At 48.6% G+C, this 25,406-nt stretch overlaps 1 protein-coding gene across 18 annotated transcripts in view; it reads left to right on the forward strand.

The window, feature by feature from the left end:
* Positions 1-25,406, forward strand: part of ATP11A (ATPase phospholipid transporting 11A) — a 184,623-nt gene that overhangs the window by 86,277 nt on the left and 72,940 nt on the right. For all 18 annotated transcript variants that reach the window (XM_009005295.5, XM_009005346.5, XM_009005394.5 and 15 more), the window contains exons 2-5: positions 1,415-1,537; positions 16,984-17,073; positions 18,280-18,360; positions 23,541-23,648. In XM_009005295.5, the coding sequence (XP_009003543.1) occupies positions 1,415-1,537; positions 16,984-17,073; positions 18,280-18,360; positions 23,541-23,648 (402 nt within the window). The remainder of the gene's footprint in view (positions 1-1,414; positions 1,538-16,983; positions 17,074-18,279; positions 18,361-23,540; positions 23,649-25,406) is intronic.

Here is a 25,406-nt window from a genome sequence, read left to right on the forward strand (position 1 = left end):
TGGCTGGAAGTGGCCTGGATGCACGGGCTTGCCGTGGTGTGGGCTCACCGTGGCATAGGCTTCCTGTGGTGTGGGCTCACCGTGGCATGGGCTCACTGGGGCGTGGGCTCACTGTGGCGTGGGCCCATCGTGATGTGGGCTCACCATGGCCTGGGCTTTCTGTGGCGTGGGCTTACCATGGCATGGGTTCGCCATGGCGTGGGCACAGCCGCACGGCTCCAGGGAAGTGTTCAGCTTTCAGAGCCAGTGTCTGGGCTCCTGGCCACTCCCAAAATTGAGATGTTGTCTTTGAAGCTTAGAAGAAAGTTTCTAGGATTTTTACTTTTGTATTAAAAGATATCTATATGTCTTTCTTCTTCTGGTTCACTTCTATGCTTATTCGGCACAGTATCCTGGTTCCGTGGGGATGAGAAGTGTCTGTTTGGCTGTGTTCTGGATGGAGAAAGGAGCCAGGGGCTTTCTTAGCCGTAATAGGCAGCAGTTTATGCTGAAGCTCTCTGGACGCTTTTAAGTCCACATCCCTTAGGTTTGTTGGCTTCACCACAAAACAGAGGCGGCAGGGAGGCCCCGTCCCGGAGCGGGAGTGCCTGTCTGTGTGGGGAGGGGCAGCCAGGCTGTGGCGTGGTCAGGGCAGTGAGGTTACACTGCCCACCTGGCTTTGAGTCTGGGATGGCAGTTAGTGCCGTCCAAGGGCAAGCAGGAGGTGGAAGAAGGCTGCGTTATTGAAGAGGCGGTGCCACAGCTCTGTGACTGCTCCCGCAGAGCAGGGTGCCCCACAGGCGGAGAGGAGCAGCTCAGGGTGGTGCTGCAGTGATACGGGCACCCACTTTTAATTGCATGCAGCTTAAGGGGTGCTTTATGCAGAAATTTCTGGGGGAAGAATAGTAACTTCTAGGCAGTTGGGTTATTGCCATGGAAAGGGGGGGCAGCTCCCTGCTGTTGCCATGGCAATGGTAAACTGACAGGCACACGGGGGCGTGTCATATGGAAAGCTGCCTCTACCCTAGCCCCATTTTCACTAGTCCTCTATCTGGTCCGGTATCCAAGCCCCACCCCTGCAGTTGTGTCCCGCCTTCTGCCTCAGCTTCACTGTCTCTTCCCTTTTGGAAGCCTTTTGATTTAGCGGTGTGTTCTGTTCTCATGTCACACCCTGTGCCGTTTCTACTGGCAGTCACCTTTGGTGTTCACTGTGTGGCTCTCACAGGAGCACCAAGCCTCCTGGTGCTCACCTGAAGACTTTGACCCCTGAGGGCTGCGTAAGACAGGGTGCCTGGGGCCTGGTGTCTGGGGAGACACTGGGGGGCCCGTGTCTCCCCCAGCCCTGAACGAGGCTCTCAGCAGCAGATTTGCTCTGGGGGGGAGCCTTTGCATGAGGGTTCTGAGGCAGCTGCCTGATGTTGCTCTCCTTTTCCAGTGTGCAGGAGAAGAGAACTGGGTGGACAGCAGGACCATCTACGTGGGGCACAGGGAGCCACCTCCGGGCGCAGAGGCCTACATCCCACAGAGGTACCCAGACAACAGGATCGTCTCCTCCAAGGTAACTGTCTTGGGTCTGAGTGTCCCTGAGTCTCTAGAGCAGCTGCCTGGGGTTGTTAGTGCTTCTTGGTTTCAGAAACTAGCTCTGCTCCTGGCCCTGCTGTCACGGCCACCAGCACCCCCAGAAAGGGTTTCGGATCAGAACCTTACCGAGGGCGCTGGACTTGCTCCCGGTGACCGTCCACAGGAGGCTTTCCCCTGGCCAGGCCTCACATCACGGCGTCTCTGTCCTTGGGCGACCGTGTCACAGAGGCAGTGTAGGTCTCACGTCCAGAATTCAAACCCTACCCAGCTCCCACTTCGGAGGCGCCTGGCCGTGTGCCTGTCGTGGGCCACCCTGGCCAGAGTCTCGGCGCTGGTAAGATGGAAGTGATACCAGCCACCCCAGACAGCAAAGCCCGGGGCAAATCTTTGAGCTGGTTCATGACATGCAGCCAAGACACAGCATGGGCAACGTGAGCGCAGTGCCACCATCTAAGTGAAGCGTGTTTCTCTCGTGGACGGGAGCATGGACGTGCACACACATTTCCCACATTCAGAGAGTGACAAGGAAACGGGTCTTAAGAATAGGGTGGAAATTAGCAGCTGCCATTAAAAGTGGGGCGGACGGGGCTTTCCAGAGAGTGCATGAGCCTGTGTTCAGACTCTTCCCTTTAGTTTTATTCTCCTTCAGAATGGACGGGGCTAAACACAGGCACACTTGTGGCTGGCTGCATATGTGGACACATGAGGCCACCACAGAATTCATAGTGTGTCCTGACATTCTAGTGCACTTAATTCACACCGGGCAAGTGTAGATGCCCTTAATCCACACCGGGCATCTTGACATGTAAACCCTGTGGAGACCTGCTCAATTCACAGAGTGTCCTGATGTATAGACCCCTGTGATAGACCTAGTTAATCCACACTGGGCATCCTAGAATGTAAACCCCTGTGTAGACCTACATAATTCACACCAGGTGTCCTGATGTGTAGACCCCTGTGTAGACCTACCTAATTCACACCAGGTGTCCTCATGTATAGACTGCTGTGATAGACCCAGTTAATCCACATGGGGCATCCTGGAATGTCAACCCCTGTGTAGACCTACCTAATTCACACCAGGTGTCGTGATATATACACCCCTGTGTAGAACTACCTAATTCACACTGGGTGTCCTGACGTGTAGACCCTGTGATAGACACACTTAATTCACACTGGGTGTCCTGACGTGTAGACCCTGTGATAGACACAATTCACACCAGGTGTCCTGACTTGTAGACTCTGTGATAGACACACTTAATTCACACCAGGTGTCCTGACGTGTAGACCCTGTGATAGACACACTTAATTCACACCAGGTGTCCTGATGTGTAGACCCTGTGATAGACACACTTAATTCACACCAGGTGTCCTGATGTGTAGACCCTTTGAAAACCTACTTAATTCACATCCTGACGTTTAGACCCCTGTGCTAAATGTGAATTAATTAACACTCAAGCGTCCTGGCATACAGACTCCTTTGGGTATTATTTGTGTGCTCTCAAAGAGTTGCACATTTTTAAGAATATTTTACAACAGAAAAGATCACCTTTCAAAGCCTTTTTATGGAATTATTTAATTTGCAACTGTGAATTACAAAAAATTTTAATAGCTTTAATCTCTAGAAACAGGACCTATAAATGCTCAAAAACAAAGTCCGATCAGGTAGGTGTTCTGGGTGTTTTCCCAGTGGTGATTCATGGAAGAAGAGTGCTGCTGAGAAATCCCATCTAGAATGCTGTCTCCGCAGTGGTAATGTTTGTAACGGTGTCAGGTCAGCACAGTCTCAGGCAGAGCTCACTGAAGACGGCTTCCAAGCTAATGTGCGCTTCACCTACCTCCAGGCCCCAGCGAATCCCAGGTGTGTTCCTTTGAGCTCAGCTTTCACAGCACCAAGGCACAGGGAAGCAGGAAACACCCAGTGTCAACCTGCAGTGCCCCTGTGGACTCGTAGGGCAGGATTCCGGGACACAGGTGGTGGGCGCTTGGAGCCGTGGCTCCCCCACTGCGCAGTGTCGCTCATCTGAGCCAGATGGGGGCCATGAAGGCATCACCCACCCACGCACCCCCCCTCCCCGGGAGCTGGCTTCTCCCTTCTTAGGGCAGACGTGCCCGACAGCCACACATGCCTGGTTCTCCCTGCAGATGTGGAGGGTGCTGTGTGGGGCCGCAGGGAGGAAGCCAGCAGCAGCAGCAGAGCTTGATTGAGGCGCCAGAGGAGGGTCGCCGTCCACCTGGCGGGGGCTGGCAGGAAGCTGAGGGCGGTTTTGGAGGAGATGCCGGAACACAGCGGTTTCTGCCTGCTACTCCTGACTCCTCTGCTGGGTCATTCAAGTTTTGTCATTTTCTACTGTCCACAGACGATGGCCTTGGTGGCCTCGTGCCGCCCCACCCTGCTCCCTGGCTCTGCGCTACCCTCTCTCCCACTCGGCTGGGCCCTTCCTCTCCACTGCTGCCTGTGGAGCTGGAGCCCTGTGAGGCCGCTTCGGTTTCCGATCGGGAAGTCCTGCGCTGAGTGGGTCATCAGGGTGGGTTTTGTGGGCTTGTTGCTGGTGTCCAGGGCCTTTTCAGAGCTGTGAGGGTTTTCCTACCAGGAAGCCCTCGAGCAGGAACTCATAGACTGGGGTCAACAGGCTCTCAGGAGCGGCCTGAGTGCAGGTGGAGGGCCCTGCGGGGCCAGGAGAGTACTCGGAGGCCTTTCATCTCAGCCTCCGAGGACCACAGATACGCCCACGAGTTGACCGGTCTTCGCTCTTAACAGAGGTGGTTAGCGGCTTACTCTCCGGTTCAAGTGGATGAGGTTGTGTAATTTCAAGGGAGAACTACGTCCGGCATAACCTCTTTTGCTGAGGACACTCAGGAAGGAGAGGCCCTCAGAAAGGGTGCGGTCTGGAATCCAGGCAGGTAGCTGGCCTGACAGTGACCTTGACCCAGATAAACCAAAGTGGAATTCTCGAGCCTGGAATGGAGGACTCATAATTGTTTTGGTGTAACAGCTCAGGATGCGTGAAAAAATGCTGTCTGATTTGTAAAACGTAAGTTTACAGCTGATTTTGGAGAATACATCTGTGGCGATGTATCTATGTTTTCCTGAGGTGGAAGAGAAAATGATTTCTACCTTAAAAAAATCCTGGCAGTTAAGACTTTTTAAGTGCCACGGAAGCTTGTTCTCTGCAAGTTTGCTTTTATGAAATCAAAGAATGTGAAAGCCTTTTTCAAGGAAGAAGACGTCACAGGGGATGACAGTGCCAGTGGAATTATTTTTAAGTTCTCATCTGTTTGATGGAAGTAGTTACCGGTGATCAGTGATCGATAGAGTTCTGTTTCCTTCTTGAGGGAGAGACTTTGGGCAGTGTCAAAACCCAAAACGACAGCCCAGTGCGCCCCATTCCCTGCTCCCTGTACTGTGCAGAGCTCCTCCAAGCCTGCCCTCCCCACACAGGGAATCCTGAACTCCAGAGCTCCCCCAGGCCTGCCATCCCCACATTGGGAATCCTGAACTCCAGAGCTCCCCCAGGCCTGCCCTCCCCACATTGGGAATCCTGAACTCCAGAGCTCCCCTAGGCCTGCCCTCCCCGCAGAGGGAATCCTGAACTCCAGAGCTCCCCGAGGCCTGCCTGCCCTCCCCACACTGGGAATCCTGAACTCCAGAGCTCCCCTAGGCCTGCCTGCCCTCACCATGTGGGGAATCCCAAACTCCAGAGCTCCCCCAGGCCTGCCTGCCATCCCCATGCAGGGAATCCTGAACTCCAGAGCTCCCCTAGGTCTGCCTGCCCTCACCATGTGGGGAATCCTGAACTCCAGAGCTCCCGGAGGCCTGCCTGCCATCCCCATGGGGGGATTCCCGAACTCTAGAAAGTGATAGGTTGCCTCATAGCTCCTTTTCCAGATTCGTACTTTGGGCACAGAATTCACGTGGTCCCCAGCTTTGCCCTCAGGAGGCTACAGAATTAAATCTTGGCTTAGCCTCTACTGTCCCTCCATGCCTTCAGGAAAGCAGAGTCCTCCTGGCAATTGGGTAGGAAAAATGCCCTCTGCAATCGTAGGTATAGCCAATGTTTTCAGGACTTTATTTGTATGAATGATTTCCATGTTTCTTACATTGGCAAGCTCTAAAACAACCCCGTGAGCCCACCAATACTGATTATTCCCAGCATATTCATGAAGAAGTGGAGGCTTAGAGCTCAGCCATGTGCCTGAGGCCACAGAAGAGGATAGACTAGTCCGTAGCCCCTGCAGGCTGGAGTGCAATGGTGTGATCCCGCCTCACTGCAACCTCCACCTCCCAGGTTCAAGTGATTCTTCTGCCTCAGCCTCCCGAGTAGCTGGGGCTACAGGCACATACCATCACACCCAGCTAATTTGTATATTTAGAGTAGAGATGGGGCTTCACCATTGTTGGCCAGGCTGGTCTTGAACTCCTGACCTCAGGTGGTCCGCCCACCTTGGCCTCCCAAAGTGCTGTGATTACAGGTGTGAGCCACTGCTCCTGTCCAGGAGCACTTTTCTTAGCCCCTCTGGGTGCTCGTGCATTTCCGGTGTCAGTGATCCACCGTCCTGGCATAATTTTCTGTGTTTTGCATCCCCGCTGCCCAATCTTAAATGAAAGACCCCAGTTCCGTGTGAATGGCTTACTGTCCAAAGCAGATGGGTGTCCGGTGTCCCCACCATCTTCAGGACCATCAGGTGGGCCCTGCAGTGCTGGAGCCGTTTCAGCTAAACACGAGCTGAGGCTTCAAACAGCTCGCAGGTGCTCCTGCGGGGGCCCAGGCTGCTGGCAGAGGACAGTGCCCGGGTTTGTCTCGGGGCCAGGTGAGGCCGTGTTCTTCCCTGTCTACACACCACACTGTGGGCGAGTAACACAAGCCAGAGACTGGCTTCCACAAGGGACAGGAGGCAGACGGGAACTCGAGGCTCAGACACTGGTGTGACGTTCCATCTCAGGGTCAAAACCACAGCCAGGCAGCTGTGGGCTCTGGGTGTGGCATCTGTCATACAAGTGAGAACTGAAAAGAATGACTGTCCTGTGTCCTTCAGCAAGGCGCATAGCATCTGTGAAGAGAGGTACTGAGGGCCACTTGGCTTTCCCGGATCTCCTGCAGGAGGGAAACCACTTGGCTTTCCCGGATCTCCTGCTGAGAATCCCCAGGGCTGAGTACATCTACCGATCGTATCACAGTTGAAGGGTCCAGCGTTACATTACATGAGTCTCCAGCAAATATTTATATTAATACAATTCCACGAAGATGAGCAAAGGATAACTGGCCACCGTTGTCAGCTTCCCAGCTCTAGCGTGTGCCGTCAAATGCTCATTTCAGTTTATTTTATCCAGATGTTGCTGGTACGTCAGTGTAGTCATGACGGTTTATGTGAGTTCCTTGCGGTTAGTATGCCTCACCAGGAGTTAATAACCCTCCTTTGGGCTATATTAATGGTCAGCACTAAGAACTTACTCTGTGAAATGCAGAGATTATACAGCATCATGGGGTTCAGCTGCAGCCCTCAGCGCCCAGTTAGAATAAAGCAATTGAGGCCAGGCGCGATGGCTCACACCTGTAATCCCAGAACTTTGGGAGGCCAAGGTGGGCAGATTACTTGAGGTCAGGAGTCCTAGACCAGCCTGGCCAACGTGGCGAAGCCCCGTCTCTACCAAAAAATACAAAAATTAGCCGGGCATGGTAGTGGGCGCCTGTAGTCCCAGTTACTCAGGAAGCTGAGGCAGGAGAATCGCTTGAACCCGGGAGGCAGAGGTTGCAGCGGGCCGAGATTGCGCCAACACATTCCAGCCTGGGTGACAGACAGAGTAAGACCCTGTGTCAAGAAAAGAAAAAGAATAAAGCAATCATGCAGGTGTTTTCAAATCCCAAAGCTAAACAGTAATGTTCAAATGTGGCAAGTCCGGGCCAGGCTCAGTGGCTCACGCCTGTAATTCCAGAACTTTGGAGGCTCAGGTGGGTGGATCACCTGAGGTCAGGAGCTCAAGATCAGCCTTGGCAACATGGTGAAACTCAGTCTCTACTAAAAATACAAAAATTAGCTGGGTGTGACAGGTGCCTGTAATCCCAGCTACTTGGGAGGCTGAGGCACAAGAATCGCTTGAATCTGGGAGGCAGAGGTTGCAGTGAGGCAAGATGGTGCCACTGCACTCCAGGCTGGGTGACAGAGTGAAACTTCATCTCAAAACAATTAAAAAATGATGGCAGGTCCAGACGTTAGCACAGCCTTCCAGGGTTGGTGGAAGTTGGTCTGCGCTTTTGGAAGGATTGCAGATGATACTTTATTTTATCCCGTAAATATTACTAGAAGTCCCTCATATAACATGGAAACTTTCACAACCATAGAGGAGCATCGTAAATCTGCAGCTCACCACCACTGTCACGGTTCCCAGCCTGTGGCCAGCCTGTTTCATCGGCACCTTCACTTCAGTTCCAAGGTCCTTTGGAAGGAGTCCTGGACAGCATGTACTTTTCATGTGAATGCACTTCAGTAAATGAAAGGTGGCATTTTAAGTAGAATCTTTTTTCATTAACGTGACTTTGTTACTGAGTAATAGAGAAATTTGTGGAAATGTTTAGTTATAACAAATGTGTTGGCCTGGGCGCCGGAAAACAAGGCTGCTCTCACATGGGTGGCTAAGATATTTCTTTACTGTGTCCTAGAGTTAATGGAGAGTAACTGACTTTTTCATTATGGCCCATTTGAGAGAAAATATATCTTTCTTAAACATTTAAAAAGATCGATCACATGTATAATGTTTGCCAAGTTGTATAGACAAGAAAACTAGAACTCAGAATCATTAAATAATTTGCTGAAGTTTACATGGTTTTTAAATGGCAGGGCCAGGATGTAATGGGGGGGTCTGACTGTGTTTTTGAGAGTACGCTAAAGAGTAAATACTTTAAGAATTTCATAGAGTACCTAAATTGTCTTGAGATGGGGTTAGCGAATTGAGAATTAAGATTGTGGCTCTTGTTTTAAGGAAGAAAGTGCCTGTACTTCTATTGGCAATCTGGAGTTTTGTTTGCTTTCTTCTGAACAAGAAGCAAAATAAATGAAGAGCGAGCCACATGCTCTTTACTCCATCTCAGTGTGTGGCTACTTTTCCGTCCAGAGCTCTTGCCTTTTGCTTCTCAGTTTGGCTGTATTCACATGAAGAAAACCTGTGTGGCAGGCAGAGGATGACCTCCCACAGATGTCCACACTCTGATCCACAGAACCTGTGACTGTGTCACCGTCCGTGGCCAGGGGAGTCAGGATTGCCGAACAGCTGACGTGAAAATAGGGAGGAGACTATAGAACTGTTCACGTGGTCAAAAGTCATCAGAGGCGCTCGTAAGCAGAAGAGCAGGCAGAACAGGGAGTGTCCAAGCCACCGCTGGCTTCAGAGGTTGAAGGGGACCAAGGGATGGAGGCAGCCTCTGCCGGAAGCAGGAACGGCAAGAAAACAGTTTCTCCCGGGGCATCCAGGAGGAAACTGGCCCTGCCAATACCTTAATTTTAATGCCGTGAAACCCATTGCAAATTTCTGACCTCCAGAATGGTAAGATAATAAATTTGTGTTGTTTTAAGTCACAAAGTGGAATTTGTTAGAGCAGCATAGAAAACTCATACACCTGGCCTAGCCACATTGGGGCTTTATAACACAGACTGCACAGAGACTGACGCAGTGTGCAAAGGACCCGTGAGCTTGTCACATGTCTGTGGAACATAGCCCTGGCTTAGCCACGTAGGAGATGTATAGTACAGACTGTACGGTGTGCAAAAGGATCCGTGAGCTTGGGACGTATCCACGGAATCATACCCCTGGCTTAGCCACATTGGAGATTTATAACAGACTGCACAGAGATTGATGTGGTGTGCAGAAGATCTGTGAGCTTGAGACGTGTCCACGGAATCATACCCCTGGCTTAGCCACGTTGGGGGTTTATAATACAGACCATACAGAGACTGACATGGTATGCAAAGGAAAGCTTGAAACTTTCCAAACTGAAGAGCAAAGAGAAATGATGAAGAACAGAACTGTGGACAATTACAAAAGGTGAAGCAGGCTGGGCACGGTGGCTCACACCTGTAATCACGGCACTTTGGGAGGCCGAGGTGGGCAGATCACCTGAGGTCAGGAGTTCAAGACCAGCCTGGTCAACATGGTGAAACCCCATCTCTACTAAAAATACAAAAAATTAGCTGGGCATGGTGGCCCATGCCTGTAATCCCAGCTACTCAGGAGGCTGAGGCATGAGAATCGCTTTAACCTGGGAGGTAGAGGTTGCAGTGAGCCAAGATTGTGCCACTGCACTCCATCCTGGGCAACAAGAGTGAAAACTCCATCTGAAAAAGAAAAAAAAAGTGAAGCATATATGCATAATGGAAAAACCAAAAGAAGGAGGAAAGAAGGAACAGAAGAAACATCTTCAGTGAAAGTGCTATTTCCAAAATTAGTGACAGATGGCAAACCACAGATCCAGGAAGCTCAGAGACAAATACAAAAGCAAAACAAATTTTTAAAAAAGGGTACACCTGGACATAACATGTTTAAATTACCGAAAATTAGACTCAGAAGAAATCTTGAAAGAAGCCAGAGGAAAAGAACGTTTTACCTGCTGAGAAACAAGGGTAAGAATTACACCAAATTTCTTGCCAGAAACCGTCTAAGAAAGAAAAGAATAATGTGAAAAATTTAAAGTGTTAAGAAGGCCACCAAACCAGAATTGTCTGTCTCGTAAAATTATTCTTCATACATGCAGGAGAAATAAAGACTTTCTCAGAAAAGCAAATGTTGAGGAAATTCATCGCCAGTAGACCACCCTCGCAAGAAATGTTAAAAGAAGTTCTTCAGGAAGAAGGAAAATTACATAGGTCAGAAATTCAGGTCTGTAAAGAACAGAGTGTTAAAGTGTGAGTTATTTGTGCTGTTGCAACAGAATACCACAGACTGGGTGATTTGTAGAGAAGAGACATTTATTTCCCCACAGTTCTGGAGGTTGGGAAGTCCAAGATCAAGGCACTGGCAGGTCTGGTGTCTGGTGAGGGCCCAGTCTCTGCTTCCAGGATGGCCCCTTAGTCACTGCATCCTCTGGAGGGGAGGAAGGCTGTGTCCTTACGTGGCAGAAGGTGAAAGGGCAAAGGGGTAAACTCCCTCTGCCAAGCCCTTTTAACAGGCACCTAATCGCATTCATGAGAGAGGAGCCCACATAGCTAAATCACCTGTGAAAGGGCCCACATCCCAGGACTATGACTAGTTGTCTCACTGGCAACACCTGAATTTTGGAAGGGACACATTCAAACCATAGCAGGAAGGAATAAGGGAAGGTCATACAATTAAATATTTTGCTTCTGTTTTGTTTTGTTTTTTTCTTTCAGAGACGTGGTCTCACCATGTTGCCCAGGCTGGTTTAGAACTTCTGGGCTCAAGTGATGCCCCTCCCCAGCTTCCTGAAGTGCTAGGATTACAGGCCACGGCACCCAGCCTTCATTTTGTGTTCTTAATTGGTCTAACAGAGAGTACTTTATTCAGAATGCTAGTACTTGTCCAGTGATGACTGCTCTGGAATGAATGAATGTACGACAGCAGAAGAGGGAACTGGGCGTGCCCTTGCCCGGAATCTGGGTTACATGAGAGCGGACGCAGATGAGCTGTACACACGTACTGCAACTTCTAGCGCAACCACTAAGTAATTAAAAAAAACAAGTATAGTTCATATTCTAAGACAGGAGAGAAAATTCTCACATAGAATGCTCAATTAAAACCCAAGAAGGCAGGAAAAGAAGTCACAAAAGAAACAAAGACTGTGAAGAAAGGAGTAAAAGTCAGTTACAAATACAGTAAATATTAATGCAGCTATAGTAATAATCCCTCTAAGTGTGAACTGTCTAAATACACCAGATAAAGACAGAAACTGTCAAAATAGAAAAAACAAGCCCTCACCATATGTCATGTGCAAGAAAGCCACTTTAAATATAAAAACACAGATTTAAGGGATAGAGGAAGAGCTCCCATGCTATTGTTACTCAAAGGGACACAAGATTAGGTCTATTAACTTCAGACAAAGCGACTTTAGGACAAGAGAAGTTACCAGGGATAAAGGGGCATTGCATAGTAACAAAGAGGTCAGTTCTCCAAGACAACGTAACAATTCTTTTTTTTTGGGGGGGGGGAGGAAGGAAGGGAATAAGGACTGTAGGGAGGAAGGAAGGGATGAAGGAAGGAAGGAAGGGAGGAAGCGGGGAGGGAGGGAGGGAGGGAGGGAAGGGAAGAAAGGAAATCAAGCAATGAAAGAGACATTGCCGACCTGGATCTAGAGGTTTACAAGTTGATTTCTTTTTTTTTGAGAGAAGGAAAGAAAAAAGAAGACTCAAAACAAAGGGATGGAGAAAGATTTACCAACCAAATGGAGAGCAAAAATAAATAATAAATAAATAAAAAGCAGGAGTTGCAATTCTTGTATCGGATAAAATAGATTTTAAAGCAACAAAGATATAGTGGTAAAAGGATCAATGCAACAACAAGAGCTAACGATCCTAACACCCAGATAGGAGACTTAGATTCAATGAGACAGAAAATTAATAAGGATATCAAGGACTCGAACTCAGATCCAGAACAAGTAAACTTAATAAATATTTATAGAGCTCTCCACTTCAAATACACAAAATATACATTCTTGTCAATACCACATCACACCCACCCATTAGTTTAAATGAAACATTGATTGGCCATTATTAATACCCAATTTTTTTCAAAATAACGTAACAATTCTTAATGTCTCTGTAACAACAGCAGGTGAAAACATGTGAGGCAGAAACGGATAGAACTGGAAAGAGACAGAAAATCCACTGTTATAGTTGGAGACTTCATCACCTCTCTTCACAGACAGAACATCAGTAAGGCCACCGTTAAACACAACAGCACCATCAGTCCCTTGGACCTAATGGACATTTGTAAAATACTTCATTCAGCAATAGCAGACCCCACATTCTTCTCAAGTTCACATGGAACATTTGCCATGACAGATCACATTCTGGGCCATAAAATACACCTTAGCACATTCTCAAAGATTAGAAGTCATACCAAGTATTCTTTCAGACCACAGTAGAATTAAACTAGAAAGAAAGAAATAAAATTAACTCGAGAATCACAAAATATTTGGAGAGTGAACAAAACACTGCTAATAACACATGAATCAAAGAAGTCTCAAGATACATAAAAATATTTTAAGCTAAGCAAAAATTAAAATATAACTTATCAAATCTTGTGGCATGCAGGAAAAGCAGTGCTTAGAGGGAAATTTATAGTATCGATCACATAGATTAGAGAAGAAGAAAGATCCAAAATCAACAAGCTTCAACTTTAGGAAACTAAAAAAAAAAAAAAAAAGAAGAATGGATAAACATTAGAGCAGAAATTAATGAAATCAAAAACAGGAAATCAGAGAAAATTTTAAAAATCATAAGCTGGTTCTTTGAAAAAGATCAGGGAAATTGATGAAGCTCTAGCCAGGCTAAACAAGGGAAAAAGAGAAGAGACACAAATTCCAAACATCAGAAATCAAAGAGGGGCGTCACGACTGGTCGCATGGCTAATAGAAAGGTTAAAGGGGTATTATGAACAGCCCTGCACATAAACTTGATAACTTAGATAAGATTGACCAGTTTTTTGAAAAGCACTATCTACCAAAACTCAAACAAGGAGCAAGATAATCTGGGTGAGTCTACAGCAATTAAAGAAATGGAATCAATAATTAATAATCTTCCAAAATGGAAAGCACAAGTCCCACATGTTTTCACTGGTGAATTCTGCCAAGCATTTCAGGAAAAAAAAAATCAATTCTCAGCAATCGCCTCCAGGAATGGAAGCAGAAGGAACACTTTCTAATTCATTCTGTGAGGCCAGCATCACACTAAAACCAAAACAAGAAAAAGGTATTACCAGAAAGGCAATACCACAGACCAGTATTTCTCATGAACATAGAAGCAACAATTCTCAATGAAATATTAGCAAATCGATTTCAATGTGTAAAAAGAATTATGCACTGCGACCAAGTGGGATTTATCCTAGGTATGCAAGGCTGATCCAACATTTCAAAGTCAGCTAATATAAGACATAATATTTACAGGCTAAAGAAGAAAAGTCACATTATTATATCAATAGGTGCAGGAAAAGCATTTGAGAGAAGTCAGTACCCACTCATGCATTGCAGCGAACTAAGAATAGAGGGGAATTTCCTCAGCTTCATAAAGAACATTTACAAAAAGCCGTATAGTTGACGTCATACTTAGTGGTGAAGAAGTAGATGATTTCACCCTAAGATTGGAAAAAAGGCAAGGAATCCCTCATCACTGTTCCTTTTCTTTTTCTTTTTTTTTTATTTTTGAGACAGAGTTTCGCTCTTGTTGCCCAGACTGGAGTGCAATAGTGTGATCTCGGCTCACCGCAACTTCCGCCTCCTGGGTTCAGGCAATTCTCCTCCTTCAGCCTCCCAAGTAGCTGGGATTACAGGCACGCACCACTATGCCCAGCTAATTTTTTGTATTTTTAGTAGAGACGGGGTTTCACCATGTTGACCAGGATGGTCTTGATCTCTTGACCTTGTGATCCACCCACCTCGGCCTCCCAAAGTGCTGGGATTGTAGGCGTGAGCCACCGTGCCCGGCCATCACTGTTCCTTTTCAACATTGTACTGGAAGTCCTGGCTAATACAGTAAGAGTAGAAATGGGAATAAAAAGCATACAATTGGGAAGGAAGAAATAAAGAGTTTGTTCACGAGTGATCGGTTGTCTATGTAGAAAATCCAAAGAACTGACAATAACAAAAAAACTTCTGGATGTTAGAGGCAACGATAGTACGGTTGCAGGATTCAAAAATTAATCACTCCCCTATATGCCAGCAATGAACAACTGGAGTTTGAAATTTAAAACTCAGCACTATTTACATTTATCCCCCCACCCACCAAATTACACAGATATGAATCTAGCAAGGTATGTACAAGATCTAGATGAGGAACACTGCAGAGCTGTAATGAAAGAAATCAAAGAAGATTTAAGTCAGTGGAGAGGTGTTTCATGTTCATGGATGGGAAAACGCCATGTTTTTAAGATGTCAAGACTTCCCATCTTGACCTATGGATTCAGTACAACCCTAATCAAATTCCCAGCAAGCTACTTTGTAGATATCAGCAAACTGATTCTACGTTTAAATGGGAAGGTGAAAGACCCAGACTAGCCTGACAATACTGAACCAAGTTGGAGAACTGATACTTGACCACTTTAAGACTTACCGTGAAACTGCAGTAATCAAGACAGTGTGGTGTCGCTGAAAGAATTGACACGTAGATCAGTGAAAGAGCATAGAGTGCCTGGGAGGAGATGCACCCGGTGAATTCACCCAGATAGTCAATCCATCTTTGACAAGGGAGCAAAGGCAATTCAGGGCGGACAGAAAAGCACTGTTTCTTTTCAACAAAGGGTGCTAGAAAAGCTGGACATGCAAAAACCCCCAACGACAGTGACTCCAGACAGTGAGCATACACCGTTCAAGAAGATTAACTCTGAAAGCTTCGTCTCTTGGGGCAAAAAAAAGAAAATGAACTCAAAATGAGTCACAGACCTACATGTAAAATGCATAATAATGAAACTCTTAGAAATGTAGGAGAAAGTCTAGGTGACCGTGGGTTTGGCAACAGGTTTTTGGATATAACACCAAAAACTCTGTTCACGGAAAAATTGGTAAGTTGGACTTCATGAAGATTAAAAACTTAACGCTTTACAAAATACAGTTAAGAGAATTACAATATGAGCCACTGACTGGGAGAAGAGATTTGCAGAACACATCTCTGATAAAAACCTGGTATCAGACAACACATGGAAAATAATGGTGTTTGGATGGGTAGGGCGGGATGAGTTAGGGGGGCCCAGAGGCCCTTTTATTACAGTCAGCTGGAGAAGGGAGCTGAAACTAGGGCCATAGTGTCATGAACAAGGGGAGCCACTTTTTATCCTCATTAAGGAACTTTATTATGAAAGTCGAAATCACTTTGTAAATGTGAATTAGAATAGAAAATGGAAATTCCTTATATAATCTCTAAGCCATTGGAAACTTGAGGCAAAGAAGTTTTAAAACAAAACACATGGATTTCCTCTGAAATATTTGTAAACACCGCATTCGGAATATGTTGGATAGTTTAGGACCGTACCAGGCTTTATCTGTTACGTTGAATTGTAAATAACTTACGTTCATGAGCCCGGAATTAAAGAATCTGACAACTACTTCTGGCTTCCCAGAGCCAGAACCCACCTCGGAATGGGATTTTGAAATGCGTGCCGTTGAAGAACACACAGATGGCAGAGGCCACCGCACAGGCTGTGAGAGCTCATTCAGGTTTCCGTAGACTGTCTTCATCACCGCGTAAAACATGTCAGATGAGATTTTAGAAACTACTTCCAAATTCAGAGAAGGTTCATGACATCTGGGATGTTGTTGTTTTCAACACAGAAGTTGAGTGAAACTGTTAGAGAAGGAAAATAAGAAGTGTGGAGAGAAGAGACTGTGGTGGCTGGGCACCCCCCCTCCTCCCTTTCCCCTCCTTTTCCTCTCCTTCCCTCCTTCCTTACTTCCCCTCCCTTGCCTCCCTCCCCTGCCCTTCTTCCCTTTCTTTCTTTCTTTTTTTTTTTTTTGAGACGGAGTTTCGCCCGTTACCCAGGCTGGAGTGCAATGGCGCGATCTCGGCTCACCGCAACCTCCGCCTCCTGGGTTCAGGCAATTCTCCTGCCTCAGCCTCCCGAGGAGCTGGGATTACAGGCGTGCACCACCATGCCCAGCTAATTTTTTGTATTTTTAGTAGAGATGGAGTGTCATCTTGTTGACCAGGATGGTCTCGATCTCTTGACCTCGTGATCCACCCTCCTCGGCCTCCCAAAGTGCTGGGATTACAGGCATGAGCCACTGCGCCCGGCCCTTCCCTTTCTTTTCCTCTCCTACCCGCTGAGTCCTCAAAGCCCTTGTGCCTGGGCTGTGGAGACAAAACCCCTTGGCCTCAGAAGCTGCTTAGAACTGGGTGAAGGCTCCACTCAGCTGCCATCACCTCGTCAAGCCATCACTCAAAAGAGAGATCACGCAGAAATTACTGAAGTAAAATGCTAATGTGTCGAGTTACTGATCACAGGTTTACGTTTTATGAAAGACGTCTTCATAATCAAACTATTGTTGAGCTACCTTGTGTTTTATCTCGAATTCTCTGGAGTTAGGTAATTTACATATGTTTCAGAGTGCCGTCCTGGCTGTCAGCAGACGCTCTGGAGTGTGAGTGATGAGTTTTCTGTCTAAAGCTAAACACGGTGCTTTAAAACCCAGTGCTGCTTACTCTGCCGTAAAGTAACACTGTGGGGAGCAAAAGCTGATCTAAATTATGGATGTTTGTTTTTCTTTTATGCAGTACACGTTTTGGAACTTTATACCCAAGAATTTATTTGAACAATTCAGAAGAATAGCCAACTTTTATTTCCTTATCATATTTCTGGTGCAGGTAAGACCAGTCATTGTTTTCCATCGAATATAAATCTAAATAAGTGATGTTTTGTTCTCAGGCAACTGCCGTGTGGCTAATGAAGGAGCCAGGACGTGGTGCCCTCACCTACGATCATGTGTTTATTTTCTTAGGGACAAAGCGTGTTGGTTCTGTGAGACCCGCACAGTTATAAAGCACACGCGACGTCACTTTGGGTTTAAGTTGGTGACAGCCCTTCCTGCCCCTTTCCTTCTAGAACCTGAGGGGAAATCAGAGCCTGATCGTCTTTCGGACAAGCTCACAGCCCAGCTGTGCGTCGCAAGCCTTACTTTACTCTTCCCAAGTGTGTGTGGACTCGCTAAAGAAAATCAAAATCCGAAGACGGTTCATGTTAAAGGACAGTTTTAAAAACAAAAAGAGTGAAAAAAAATCTCGGGGGTATGAGTTAGGGAACGGTAGGCCAGATGTGCTTTCAGGACAGCACCCTGATTCTTCCAGCATGAAATTATCCAGATCGTGTAAGTGAAGTGTGACCCTGGGTCCAGGGGTGGATTAACACTGTGCCCCGACTTCAGGCTGTCTGCTGCTGATGATCGGTGGTTTCCTGAAGCATGTTCCTTCATTTAAAAAAAGTTGCCCTCACAGATCGGGACCATCCTGGTCAACATGGTGAAACCCTGTCTCTACTAAAAATACAAAGAAAAATCAGCTGGGTATGGTGGCGCATGCCTGTAATCCCAGCCACTTGGGAGGCTGAGGCAGGAGAATTGCCTGAACCCAGGAGGCGGAGGTTGCGGTGAGCCGAGATCGCAACATTGCACTCCAGCCTGGGTAACAACAGCGAAACTCCATCTCAGAAAAAAAAAAAAAGTTGCCCTCGTTTTAACAGTTGGTAAAATAGGAGATTTACTCCCTGTCCCCTCCCCAGTGGTGGGTGGAGCCGGGTGCCAGCAAAGGGTTTTAAATGAGTCAAAGTGAATGCGAAGCGCTGGCTCAGGGCAAACTCGCCTGCCTGAAGTCACTGGTTTGCGTTTTTGAAGATGACGTTGCAATTCTCTCTTTGGTTTGCGTGTTTGAAGATGACATTGCAATTCTCTCTTTGGTTTGCGTTTTTGAAGATGACGTTGCAATTCTCTCTTTGGTTTGCGTGTTTGAAGATGACGTTGCAATTCTCTCTTTGGTTTGCGTTTTTGAAGATAACGTTGCAATTCTCTCTTTCTACAGTTGATCATTGACACGCCCACAAGTCCAGTAACAAGTGGACTCCCACTCTTCTTTGTCATTACTGTCACGGCCATCAAACAGGTAAGCATTTCACAGATGAAAAGAAGCAAGCGGTCCTCTTTGCCGGGCGAGTCGCCTTTCATTCAAAGCGTGGTAGTCAGTGTGTTTCAGCCGGTTCGTAGAAAATCCAACCAGGTTCTGGAAATGCATTTTTGTAACTGTGTTAGGTTGATACTTGTGTGAAATAGGAGATGCTATGTAATCTGGTTGCTAGTCTGGCGCCGTATGAGTTTGAGGAGAAATCCATGCTTTCCGCATGCGAAGCCACCCAGGGGTGAGCGCTGATTCAGATGAGTCCCTGAACCTTTCTGCATCCTGCACCGTCTTGACCACCACAGAACACGCTGCTTTGGACTCCAGCAAAAGGGGCGGTTTTGTTTTTGTTGTTTTGCTTTTTGTTTCTTGTAGCTGGTAAATAAAGCCAATGACTAACGTGAAGAAGAATCCATTTCAGATCTACTCTCCATTTGCCCATTTTCTCACTCCAGTTACTCCGCTTTCCTCCCTGTCCCTGGCAAAGACTCATCTTTCTATCCCCTTTCTATCTGCCTGTCCTGAACGCCGCGTATTCCTGGTTCCTCTTCGGCGCTCTGACTGGCTTCCTCACTCGGCGCAATGTTTGTAAGGTTTCTCTGCACTGAACGTCAGCTCTTCGTTCCTTGTCACGATTGAGTGACTGCCGCTGTGTGGGTACAGGCCATTTTGCTTTTCGCCTCCTCTGTTGATGGACATTTGGGCTGTTTCCACCTTTTGGCTGTTGTGAATAATGCTGCTGTGTACAGGTTTTATGTGGACATAGGCTTCCTGTTTTCTGTTTAATTGACATATAATAATCAATATATCCTCTATTTAGGGGTAAACAGGTTTGTAATTTTGGAGGTACATCCCTGGGAGTAGAACTGCTCTGATGTTTTGAGGAGCTGGCCACGTGTCTTCCCGAGCAGCCAGGCCAGTGCAGGGGGCTCTTCTCTCCGAGTTCTCACCGACCCCTGCTGCTGTCTGCCCTTCCATCACAGACACTCCGCGTGCAGAGAGCTGCCTTGAGCTCCTCTAGTGACTAAAGGTGTTGGGTAGCTTTTCACATGCTTTCTGGCCATTTGTGAATCTTTCAAGGAAAGTCTTCAGATCCTTCGCCCATTTTTAAACTGCGTTATTTGTCTTTCTGTGAGAAAACTTGTAAGAATTCTCTATATGTCCTATACGCAATTCACATACCTGCGCAGACCTCTGACCCAGTGCTCTTTGCATTTTGACATTTGTTGCTTGGTTACCATTTGAGACATCTGGATAATTTACAAAATGACAGCCTCTAGTTGTCAAATTCTTGCTGGAAAAGCTGTGCTTTGTTGGTGTCTTTTTTTTTTGAAATGGAGTCTCGCTCTGTCACCCAGGCCGGAGTGCAGTGGCACAATCTCAGTTCACTGGAACCTCCACCTCCTGGGTTCAAGCAATTTTCCTGCCTCAGCCTCCTGAGTAGCTGGGATTACAGGCATGTGCCACCTTGCCTGGCTAATTTTTGTGTTTTTAGTAGAGGTAAGGTTTTGCCATGTTGGCCACGCTGGTCTCAAATTCCTAAACCCAGGTGATTCACCTGCCTCGGCCTCCCAAAGTGCTGGGATTACAGGCTTAAGCCACTGCGCCTGGCCAGTGTTAGTCTTTAAATCAATGAACACCTGAAGCATACTTTACATGCGAGGTGGTACGCACGCAGCCCTGAGCGGGCACAGGCGCTGAAGGTGGCGTGTTGCAGAGTGACTCCTCCAGATTCTAAAGGATGCCACATGAGGGCTGGCATCACTGTAGCGTGTCTGTGCATGGGTTTTCAGAGTACGCCATTCTCCTTCTGGTGGTCTAGTTGATTTTCGGTATGAGGATGGATGTCTGGGCGTATCATTTTTCAGATGCACCTGTGAGGAGCAGGTGAGAGTTACAGAATGTTAATGCTGGTTTGACTTTCTTTCTCACTCACTAGTAATCTGGAAATACAGATTTGGACAACAGCCTGAACTGTGTTTCACACCCACCAGATTGGCTTTCAGATGTGAAAGTCTGGAGATGACGTGGTGAAGCAGGCGCCATGGGCCCATGGCAGGAGCGTGGCAGAGCCACCGAGCACAGCACTTGGCATCATCCAGTACAGGGACCAGTCCCAGGGCAGAGATCGTGTCCAGACCAACATCTGGACACACAGGTGCCAATGTGGATGATAAACATGCAGCTGTGCGGCCAGCACAATGGGCGCGTCTTCGCTAGGCCAGAGCTGGCTGTGCCTGCCAGGATGTGTGAACTAGGTTGTTCGTGGTGGCCATCATTGGTTAGTAAAGGACTCGGGCGGCCCCGCGTCCCTCAGTAAGCAAGTGGATAGCTCCACCGTGGCGCGTGGCAGAACACGGCACAGCGACCGAGAGGAAGTGCTCTGCCTGAAAATGGAACGTGGGGGAAACTCACGCTGCTGGAGGCCTCGCTGCCCGTGACTCAGGCAGCTTAACGCTTACACGGGATGAGGCCTCGCTGCATGATGGTGGTGGGCTCTTGCAGACTTCAACATTCAGCAGAACGATGGGTTTTCTCATCAACTTCAGAAGGAAATGGCGTTATTCGGGGACCTGCTCTGTTTCCAGGAACCCATTGAGGAGATTAGGTGAGGGCGTCCTGTGCTGTCTGTGGCATGTCCGTGTGGCAGGAGCAGAGGCTGCAGACATGAAGGAGACCCCTGAGACTCGAGGGGCGCTGAGAGAGGAGGTGTGGGGTGCGGAACAAGAGGCTGAGGCTCTGCCGCGGCGTCCTGTCCAGCCCTGCCCTGGGAGCTGGGCGCAGACAGTTGTTATTCAGTGTCCTCTGCTCTGCCTTTTCTAAGGATTGTATCCCTCCTGGGACCCCACTGAGTAGGAAACACCTGAGGGCTCCAGGGGCGTCCTGGAGGTGAGGAGAGGATTGCATGGAATGGGGAGGGTGGCTGTGAAGACCCATCTGGGCCAAAGAGGCAGCAGCCAGGGAGCCCGCAGCCCTGTGCATGCGGAGGCTGCTTCTCAACACCGTGCAGACCATGGCCCAGACAAGAACATGAGGTGTCCTCGGCCTGGCCATGGGGCAGTGCCCAGGGGCGTTGTTGGGGTGGTTAAGAGGGGTCAAACGAACAGAACCTCAGGTCTGGGCCTCATCTCCAACATCCCTGCCCGGAGGGGTTTCTTCCTCTCCCATGGGTCTTGCTACCCAGCCCTCACTCTGGGGGAGGCCTCGCTTCTCCCACTGCTGGTCTGGATCTGTGTGTGCCCGAGCACCCTCCTGGCTTCCCCACCACTGACCTTGTCCTGCTTCCTCAGGAACAGCGCTTCCCTCTGCAGCGGCCCCCCCACACTCTGGGGTCCCCATGCTCCCTCCCAGCCCCTCCTCGCTTGCCTTCGAAGGCCCCCTGCACTCACAGAGCCCTCCCTGATTTCTCTTAGGTTCCCGCCTCTCTTTTCATGCCATCTCCCCAGTGTATCCCCTGGACACTGACAGGCATCTCACTATACCTGGCTCTGCTGCTACCCTCTCCCTGTGGCACCCAGGGGGCCCTCCCATCAGCCCGCCACCTGCATGGGCCTCCATGTGTCCCTCTTGTCCCAGCCAGGCTGGCCACTGGGCAGTGCCATCCCCACTCCATCACCACTGGGCATTCCTGGGCACCTCCTCTCTGGCTTCTTCCCACAGCCAGGGCACTGGGCTTCTTGGGGGCACTGGCGTCTCTCACCTGAGCTGAACTTGCAGTTACTTCTGTTTCTTCCCCACCAATCCTGAGAGCAGCAGTACTGGGGACAAGGTCTGTCATCTGCAGGTCCCTGGTGCCTGGCACTTGCTGAGTATGCAGTTAGTGCTAAATAATTGTGTTTAATGAACCCAGGAATCATCTACCCACTGCCGCCTTCCAAGAAGACTGTTCTTCAGTTTCCCCAGAAGGCGGGTATTTCAGCCATTTGGGAGGAATCTGTGAAAAGCAGTCGGATGCCACGGCGTCACTTGTAACCGTCAGAGCTGGAGAAGGCTCCGCACCTTCGGACATCCGTGCACCCGGGTTTCTTAACTCTCCAGAAGCTGGAGGTTTTGGGTTACTTGTTTTTGCTCTGGTCAGAACAGACACCAGTCGCAGGCCTCTGATGCCGGGTGGCCCACAGCGAGGGGGCCCCGTGAGCCTCCTGCCCCACGGGCTCTCTCGGTGTACACGCAGCGGGCCCGTGACACAGGCTTCTCATTGCCACCCCGTGCGGTTGTGTTGTGTGTGGCACAGCTGTGTTCCCAATCCCGGCGTGCGTTAGGTGCAGTGGATGTGTGTAGGCCTGGGTGTGCTGTGCAGTCTTTCATGCTGGGGATGGTCACTGAGAACGGCCATTCCCCATCCTTATCTGAGGCACCTGCACCCAGCAACACGAGACACAAAGGCACGTCCGTCCTCCCAGGAAGTGTCAGGGTGCGGCCTCTCCTGTTGCTGCTCCTTTCAAGATACCACCTGACTCTCCGAGCAGAGAGTGTGCCTCGGGAGCTGGAATTGGGGTGCATGTGTCCGCACCTGTCTCAGGCTGGGGTCAGGGTAAGCTGGGGCCGCTTCCCCAGTGCACGGCCTACGCATGCAGGAGCCCCGATGGGCTGTCTCCCCATGGGTTACTCAGACGCAGAAATGCACGGAGAACCCTAAGGCTGCCGCGAGCGCCACAGAGTGAGCCAGGGCTTCACTGAGAGTCTGAGCTGCCCGATCTCATGACAGACGTCAGTGTTTAATGAAAGGGAAGTATGGCCAGCATGTGCTTTTCCCAGCTGAAGGCTGACACTCAGCGGGCGGAATGCGGCTGGCTCCACAGCGTTATGTGAGAAGCCTTCCCTCCTTCCACTTGGACGTTCCTTTTTTAGGAATTTATCCTAAGGTGACGTCAAGAATGTGCACAAAAGTGCAGTTACGTGGCACTTATGCAAACTTCCAGAAGCATCTCTATCAAACGTCTTTGCAGTTATACAACCGCAAACACGTAAAGCAGCTCAAATTGCCTGAGACAATGTCGATGCTCTGTCGGGGATACAGAGAATAGTGTGTGTGGTGTATCCTGACGTGAAAAATACACCTCTGCAGGCTCGGATTGTGCTTACGCAGAATTCATTCAACTGCAGCCTCCGTCCCTCCCTCCCTCCTCCCCGCTTCCTCTCACCCTCCTTTTCCTTCCTTTCTTTAGGGTTATGAAGACTGGCTTCGACATAAAGCAGACAACGCCATGAACCAGTGTCCCGTTCATTTCATCCAGCACGGCAAGCTCGTCCGGAAGCAAAGCCGAAAGCTGCGAGTGAGTGGCACGCGACACGTCTACCTGGGTTTAGTCTAGTGACCGTGGGAGAAATAAGTTTTACCCAGCTGCGGTGGCTCACATCTCCCGTCCCGACGCCTCAGGAAGCAGAGGAGGGAAGATCGCTGAGCCCGGGGGCTGGAGGCTGCTCGGAAGGCTCCACCATGCCTGTGAACAGCCACTGCTCTCCAGCCTGGGCAGCAGAGAAAGACCCAGTCTCTTCAAACAGTTTTTAACTATAAATTTTGTTTAAAGTTTTTATTTTCTTTGACAAAGCAGACTGTCTGAGATGTTTTTTATTGGGTGTAGGCCCCAGCTCCCTACAACCTTTTTTTTTTTTTAACCTTTAATTTTTTCTTAATAGACTTTACTTTTGGAAGCAGTTTTGAGTTCACAGCAAAATTGGGTCGATGCACCCACCCCCCACCCCCCCCACTGGCAGCATTCCACACCAGAATTGGTGCAATTTAAAATCGTTATGGGAACACACGAACCCATCAACATAGAGGAAGGTTGGAAACTGTTTCTAAAGTTTGTTTTAGAATAGGATATAAAAAAATATTAACATAAACTCTACTAGGTGGAAATGTATTGTTTTATAATAAGGTATAATAAAATCGTATCAGTATAAATTCTGCTAGGTGGAAGTTGCTGAAAATTGGAACAGGAAACCTCATCGAAGATTGTATTTTTTAAAAATGTTATTTATTATTTTAGAGACAGAATCTTGCTCTTTCACCCAGGCCAGAGTGCAGTGGCACAATCACAGCTCAGAGCAACCTCCATCCCCAGGTTCCAGTGATTCTCCTGTCTCAGCCTCCCGAGTAGTTGGGGTTACAGGTGCATGTCACCACGCCCAGCTAATGTTTGCATTTTCAGTAGAGATGGGGTTTTACCAAAATGTTGGCCAGGCTGGCCTCGAACTTCTGACCTTAAGTGATCTGCCCGCCTCAGCCTCCCAAAGTGCTGGGATTACAGGCATGAGCCACCACGCCCTGCCAAAAATTTTATTTTTTATTGGTATATAATAGTCGTATGTATTTGGGGTTCTGTCATACTTTGATGCCTGCACACCGATGAGTAAAGATGACGTTGGGGTTACTGGGATGCCCATCACCTTGTGAGTTGTTTCTCTGTGTTGGGAATATGACAGTTCTTCTTGAAGGCTGCATTTTAAATGTTTCAAATGAATTATTAGTGTAACTAACACATCAAAGCATTTTAAAATGTGTTTAAATTATTTAAATGAGATGTTTTCGGACTTTTACTAGCCGTTTGGAAGCACCATGAGTGTGGTTTTCATGTTTGTGTCAAGGTCAGCAGCCTGCTCCAGTCTGCCATCTGACTGTGGAGCTCGGCGCCAGGCCCACGACGGCCCCTTCCTGCCCCTGCTGGTGCCCGTGCTCGCTGCCTGGCCCTCGCCCACTCCCACGCCTTCCTCCCTCCTGCAGCCCCACTATTTTCCCAGCCGAGCTGTGGGAGGTTCAGTGAGGGAGACAGGGAGCTCTCCACTGGGTCCCGTGCACAGGGAGAGCCAGGCTTGTTCCAGAAGCCCGGAGCGGGGAAGGGCCTCTAAGTAGCCTGGCCAGCCTGGCTCAGTGAGCCTCTCCGGATCAGGCTGCAGCCCCTCCCGGTGCAGTGGGACAGGACCCCAGGAGGCGCTCAGAGGTCCTTCAGAGGAGCTGGCACCAACCACTAGCCCCCCGCCACCCCCATTCACCTTGCTCTCACTGTTCTATGTATCATACACATCACCGA

The sequence above is a fragment of the Callithrix jacchus genome, chromosome 1 (assembly GCF_049354715.1).
Source record: "Callithrix jacchus isolate 240 chromosome 1, calJac240_pri, whole genome shotgun sequence".
In the NCBI taxonomy this organism is placed as follows: Eukaryota; Metazoa; Chordata; class Mammalia; order Primates; family Cebidae; genus Callithrix; species Callithrix jacchus.